This window comes from Chrysochloris asiatica, unplaced genomic scaffold (assembly GCF_000296735.1).
Source record: "Chrysochloris asiatica unplaced genomic scaffold, ChrAsi1.0 scaffold00523, whole genome shotgun sequence".
Taxonomy (NCBI): domain Eukaryota; kingdom Metazoa; phylum Chordata; class Mammalia; order Afrosoricida; family Chrysochloridae; genus Chrysochloris; species Chrysochloris asiatica.
This window is the reverse complement of record NW_006409041.1, coordinates 446,806-454,368: the sequence shown is the minus strand read 5'-3', so window position 1 is coordinate 454,368 and position 7,563 is coordinate 446,806. Positions and strand designations below refer to the sequence as shown.

Below are 7,563 nucleotides of genomic sequence, written 5' to 3'. Positions count from 1 at the left end.
CTTTGCCCTGCAGTTCCTGTAGCATTTTTCCATGATGTTTGTGCTCCCCTGCTTGGTCTTGCCATTTGGTCTCACCCAAGATGCTGGCTCCAGGCCTTTGAGCCTGGCAGATTCAAAAGTACACAATTCCTTACTTTAGCTTCAAGTTCCACAAGCTATAATCCTTCAAACATTTAAAATATTCCTATCTCTGTGGTTCTGAGTTTTGGAGCTCTGCTCTGGATCTGCTTTGCCTGGTATTCTGTGGTATTGCTGATGGCAGACTTCATTGCACCTCCACCCTAGCCACCATCAAGCCCTACCTCTCTATCACAATCTTTTATTAAAAGTCCAAATGTCCCCTCAATTCACTTGCCATATCTCATATGAGCTACCTGAAACTACAATTCCTTGGTAAAAGTAACTAAAGTCTTGTAAAAGCAGCCAACTTAACAGATTGTTGGATTTGTAGGAAGCATCTCCATATGGTGGGAACATAAGATTTCAGTTCCAGAGTTACCCCATGTGGACAAACAACTCATGAATAACATTAGATCCAGACACTTTTCATATTATATCCTTTTCTGTTAATACATCAGTGATGTACAGAAACATTTTGGCTGTACTCAGCCCTTCTAATTTAGTTGGTAAACTATGGTGGAACCAGACACCTCCATTGTCACTCACTTTTCTTGCTAAGAACACATTAAGGATATAAATGTAACACCATCAAACTTCCCCATCATGACACTCTAGTTTCTTGCATTTGAACTAATAATTGTTGTTGTTGTTAAGTACTGTGGAGTTGGCTCCAACTCATAATGACCCTGCACATGGCTTCCAAGGCTGTGAATCTTTATGGGAGCAGAAACCATTGTTTTTCTCCTGTGGAATGGCTGGCAGTTTTGAACTGCTGACATTGAGGTTAGCAGCAAGATTCATAACCACTATGCTACCAGAGTACAATTACTCAGGTAATGGCTGATTTCCAGGTATCTCATACAAGAACTGGCTACATTTGATCAAACCATTAAAGTCTTCATGCATCCTGGAAACCAAGCAGGATGAATTGGTGGACAGTAATCATTATGCATACTAGAGTTATAGTAAACACTCCAAATATTTTACCACTCACTTTTCTGTATATCCAGGGCTAGAACCCAATAACTCTAGTAACTGGATAACTATTCATCTTTATTATACATAGCCAAAGATTATTGGTACTTATTTCAAGGAAAAGAGACTAAGACTTGGGCTTTTTTCTTTTTAAATACCACTCAGGTTTCGGGAGCATAGTGGTTACGAATTGGGATGCAAACCACAAGGTCAGCAGTTCAAAACTACAAGCTGTTCCATGGGAAAAAGAGGTGGCTTTCTGCTCCCATAAAGACTTATGACCTCAAAAACCCTGCACAGGGTTGCTGTGAGCCAGAACTGACTCCACGGCACTTAACAACAACAACAACATGTGTCAGTTAGTTTCTTCTAGACTTACATATGCTTGTATCTTCTGTTCCCTAATCTCATTCTCGCCTTTGTTTTGAAGTAGACCATTTACCTTCTCCTGGCAACTCCTTTCATTGTGTTCATGTGTTTTGGGGATCTATCCTCTGAGATGTAAAACTTTTAAGACTGTTTCCTTTGGATTTATCCCTAAGTGTTAGAATTCTCATGGGCATGTCAAAATTGTATCTGTACTTCCTTTCCTAACTATCGTTTCATAAACATCAGCCATGGAATGTTCCAGACTTTAAGTAAGGAATTTTATATAGTTTAGTAATACCTGTTATTCATCTTTCAGAACATGGTTGTTATTTTTTAAATGCCTTCAGTGTTATTAACCATTAATGCTGAAGATTTTGGTGCTGTATTAGTGGTGTTAATTTGTTTTAGACTTCATGGAAGTGAGCACAGTAATTCTGATTTATCTCATCATTTTTACATGCATACTTAGATTTACTTAATCTTGTCATTTGTATATATTTAAAACTTACTTTATTTCCTTCCCTAACAGTCAATAATCATATGAATAAAACACTAAAATGCCACTTAGCCATCACTGTTCCAGATGTCACTTTAGGAAATGTCTGCTTTCCATTTTACAAAACAATTATGGCAATGTTCTTTGAAAAAGACTCATAAATCTAATTAATCTTAATTGATATGTGAAAATACATATGCAGGAAAAAGTCATTGAAGAATCTACACCTTTCCTGGTAATTGCAATTACTGATACCCGTTGAGAATTCATAAGAATAAATACACCTGTCCTCCAAAAGCAATAGCTAATTCTATAAGCAATCTGGAGACATATTACTTCATATGGTTCAGATAATATACACCACTATGAAAAAATGCCTTTCTTTACTAGCAAATATTAAGGGAAGAGTTCAGCAAAGCAGTGTGCTTGGCTTTATCTATGTATGAGTTAAAGAGAGACACTAATGTTAGAGGAGGGATGAGAAAGCTTTATCAATTTTAAGCTTTTATCAGTTTTCAGGTATCCTTGTTTTGTTTTGAATTTTCCTTTTCTTTCAAAGATTTATGTTCTGGTAAATACAACTGATAACAAATTGATTGAAATACATTGATATTACTACAATGTTATCAACATATTTTATGTTATATCTATTCAGATTCTTTCATACTGTTTACTACTTAAGTATGCAGATACCATAAAACAATTATATATGAAGTATAAATGTTTAAAAACGGTATACCAATTTATGTCAGAATTTTAATTTCCTAAGATGATGGTTGGACTCCCCATTTTGCTTAATAGCAACATCTTATAACTTTCTACTTTGATGCCAGGGAAAGAAGTATGCATTAATGGAAATGGGAAACCTCACCATCATCACAGAATTCCTCCTCATGGATATAACAAATTCGCGGGAGCTCCAAATCTTGCAAGGTTTAATTTTCTTGTTGGTTTATCTTGGAGCCATGGCTGGAAATCTTCTGACTGTTACTGTCATTGTGAGAGATGCCCATCTTCATTACCCAATGTACTTCTTTATAGCTAACCTATCCTTGTTAGATTTTTGCTATATCTCAGTAACTGTTCCTAAATCAATTGTGAATTCTCTAATGAACTGTAAATTTATTTCTCTTAAAGAATGTGTTGCCCAAATTTTCCTATTTCTGTTATTTGGATTCACAGAGTTTATTTTCCTTGTGGTCATGTCCTATGACCGTTATGTTGCCATTTGTCACCCTCTGCATTATCAGCTCATCATCACCCCACGTCTGTGCACACAAATATCAGGAGGCTCATGGGCCACTGGACTGGTCTATTCTGCAATCCACACAGGCACCATATTCTATCTTCCTTTCACAAAATCCAATGCTATTCACCAGTTTTTCTGTGACATCCCTCAAATCCTAAGCATCTCTTCTCAGTCGGTGCAGTTTTCTGAGACAGTGACCCTTGCAGTAAGTACTTGCATTGCGTTGCTCTGCTTTGTCATTTTATTTGCCTCATATGTAAACATATTTTCTACTGTGCTCCAGATGAAATCTGTGGAAGCCAGAAACAAAGCCTTATCCACTTGCTCTCCACAGTTGGCTACTCTTATTTTGTTTTTAATCTCTGGATTTTTTGCCTGTTTGGGCCCCATCTCAAATATGTCTTCTATTCAAAATCTCCTCACAGCTATCTTCTACTCCATGGTGTCCCCCTTAGTAAACCCTATCATCTTTAGTCTGAGGAACAGGGAGATTAAGAATGCTCTCAGCAGAATGTTTAAAGGATCTTAAAGAGCTGTTTGTTGTTTTTGTTTATCCTTGACTGGAAATTATGTATAAATATGCATAGCTTTTATCTAATATTTCAGATACAGCTAAAATTTTAGACATTTAACAATTTTGAGTAAGGGAGAATATGAAAATTGGTAGTACACAATCATTTGAAGAAAACCTTTTATTGGATAATATTAATTATTGTATCTTGTACTCACTCTCCTTGAATGTTAATATATGTTAAATACTGGATATAGTGTGTTGTCTTTCTAATTTCTTTGTAGTTATAAGTAAAGAAAAATCTAAGGAGACAATTCATTTTCTCATGTGTTCTTGGATTTTTACCAAGGTTGGTGTAAATCTCATAATCATCTATGGCAAAACTATGCCCAAAACATTTATATTTTATTTTTGTTGACAATATACACTACAAAGCAGGCCCTCATTCAACAATTTCTACATATACATTTTAATGAAATTAATTATATTTTTTCTTAGTTTTAGCATTCTCTTTTCTGCTCTAGTTGTATCATCTGAATTAATTCAGATTCACTCACCCTAAACTTCTTTTCTTTGTTGTAAAGATTGTGTTGTCATTTTGGTCTCATACATAATTTATTATCATTATTTTTTAATTCAATACTTAAGGATGAAATTCTGTACCTTTTAGCTAAAATATTTGTGGGTGTGTGTTTATGCAAATGTGTTTTTCATATTTATACATTTATATTGTGTATTTATTGCTTATATATTTGAATTCTAATACTTTATTTCATTATACCTGAACTATATGCTTCTATCAACATACAATCTATAAATACTTTAGGTGATTACACGGAGGAATACTTACATGTCTCTATATGTATGTATATTAATTTACATCATAAGAGATGTTTTCATTACACATAAAGTCATAGTTGAAAGGTTTCATTCTGAGCATTAACAGTTGAGTGAAAAATGATACTTGGTAAACACTACCAAGATAAAGAATACAGCCTTGAATGCATGGCATAAAATAGAGATGTACATTATGTGAAACAGTCTATCATATAACATATTTTGTAATAAAATTTTAATGTTCAAAATAAATAATCATTTAGCAAGATGAAGAAGAATAAAAAATATGGATAAATACACTGATACTACTTGAATAGCTTAAGATGGTGTGAACCTACAGATTTCAAAGAGAAGAATCTGGTAGCCATAGGAGGATCCATAAAAAAGTATAACTTTACATGCAGTTAATAATTTTTATTTTGAAGAAAACATTTTTTATCCTCAATATCCTTTAAAACTGATTTCATAATTATTGTTAATGCAATTCTATAATTAGTGTACATTTAAAAGATTTTACTTCATGACTTGAGGAAATTGATACTTACAGAAAAGTTATCATTTTTATGATATACATGGACATAGATAACATTGATTTATTCTAATAATTAAATCTCAAATTGAATAAAAATTTAAGCTTATGACTTCGGTACTAATTTGTACAAATTCCACAAGAAGTTCTCCTTCATTTAAAATTGTTACATAAATACAAATTCTTATGTAATATGGATATATGTGACTACTTTACTTTGTCTGCTTTAGTGGATTATAATAATGTTTACTGTGACATGTCTCATCTTGTTTTGTTTGTTTATTTATTTGTTTAATTCAAATAGGTCAAGGAAAGTTATAGAAATTATTAGTAACTTTATAACTAATTGCTGTGTTGCCCCTACTAACATTCAACACAATTTATTTCGCTATTCCCTAACACTAAAAGGACTATGCTGTTTCAACACCCATGAAATGAAAATTTTCAAGATATTTTGACACGTTTATATTCTCATTAACAATGTACCAACATTTTGCTTAAACAATATATATTTTAAAGCACAATACAACCCAAGGGTGTAACTATTAAAATTATGACATTTATAAAGTTGTTTTACTTTTTATTTTAGTTGCATTCTTCAACTTGCTGTTGTTAAATGACGTCAAGTCAGTTCAAACCCATACCTACCCTGTTCAGATAGCATTTCCAAGGAACTACTTGGTGAGCTTGAACTGCCAAATTTGTGATTCACACTGACTTTGTGCTCCAATGCATTCAACCACAGTACCACATCAGGACTCCAATTACTAGTGACTAAACATATCTCATAAATGATGGGAATCATGGATATAAAAATATTTTCATACCATTTTATTAAACTTTGACCATGTTTGTTTAAATTAAAGTATTTAATCTTTATTCATATCATATATGTATTCTTTGGACTTCTGGTATGGCTCTGTGGATCAGCACTGGACTGTGAACCACAAGATCAGCTGCTCAAACTCACCTGCTGCTACTATGAAACCTATACAAGGTTGCTTTGAGTTGGAACCAACTCGACAGCACTTAACAAGAACAATATGTATACTTTAAAAATTTGGAGCAAGGGAAAACCTTTCCTTTATATGTTATTCAACTTTGAAGGGATAATTTCATTTGCATATCAACACATTATTTTATTTGCACCTTCTGCTTAGATATTGTTTAGGAAATATATAAAATAGCAAGATTACAGGAAACACATTTTTTTTTTTTTACCTTTGTTGTTATTTTTGTTAAGTACCGTGGAGTCAATTCTGTCTCATAGTGACCAAGCACAGGGTTTCTGAGGTTGTAAATCTCTAAGGGAGCAGAAACCCTTTTCTTTCTCCCACAGAATAGCCAGTAGTTTCAAACAGCTGACCGTGATGTGAGCAGCCCAATTTATAACCGCAACGCTTTTATTCTTTTAAATTTTGGCTCTGAATCTATCTGCCTTCTATTAATTAAAAGAAGTGAAAAAATAATACAGTTTTTTTGTTTGTTTGTTTGCTTTGTTTTTTGTTTTTTATGCCATTTGAGGATCCACTTGCCTGTCATTATCTACCAAACAATCAATTTTGTTTACCTTTGGGCAAACCCTTTAGCAAGGTTTTAGAATATTCTGAATGTACATACATTATCTTTTTCAGTGCTAAGGTCAGTTTACACACTTGGGACTGGCTACTTAAAGATCCCTTGTATTAGTACTCCAAGATGCCATAGCTAAGGAGTCTCCAGAAATTTATCAGAATTTATTTTATTTTATAGATAATCTACATTTTCTAGCAAAGCTGCTGAGGAAATTCAATTCTAGTATTACAAACACATAGCAATGACTTCCTAGAATTCTGTTTTAACAGCCCTTCCAAATGTTGGATTGTTTTGTTATTGTTGTTAAAGCCTGTGAATTAGTTTGGACTCAAAGTGACCAAGTATAGGGCTTCCAAGGAGTGGCATTTAGGTTTGAACTGCTAAGCTCTTGTTAACAGTCTAGTCCTTATTCTACAGTGTCGTGCCAGGTATACTAGAATCCTTTATATTGCCAATATTGAAAAAAAAAAAAAAAAAAAGAGAGAGAAACTTTAAGGGAATATTAAGGATATTATAAATAAGTTTATGAAGAAAAGATGTTTATGTGTTACAGATAGGAATAGTTTTTCATTAAGGTTAATATTATTTGTTTGAATGTAATAAGGGAGGGCCTGGGGGATTATAAATTAAATTGTAATTATCATAATAAACTGAATGAATTTTGAGATTGTAGCATATTTACTAATTTGCATGGTGAGCAAATCTGTATGGTGAAAGTGAAGAGGACTTAAAACATTTACTGATGAAGATCAAAGAGCACAGCCTTCAGTATTGATTACATTCACTGTAAAGAAAATGAAATGCTCATCACTGGACCAATAAATAAAATTCTTATCAATGGAGAAAATATTGAAATTGTCAAGGATTTCATTCTTTTTGGATCAACTATCAACACTCATTGA

The 7,563-nt window shown here is 33.1% G+C and overlaps 1 protein-coding gene across 1 annotated transcript; it reads left to right on the top strand.

Annotated features, from left to right (window-relative positions):
* The first annotated feature begins 2,925 nt into the window (after nt 1-2,925).
* On the top strand, nt 2,926-3,738 carry LOC102817501 (olfactory receptor 14I1-like). The gene has a single exon (XM_006877538.1). The coding sequence runs from the start codon at nt 2,926-2,928 to the stop codon at nt 3,736-3,738; it is 813 nt and encodes a 270-aa protein (XP_006877600.1).
* The last annotated feature ends 3,825 nt before the right edge of the window (nt 3,739-7,563 follow it).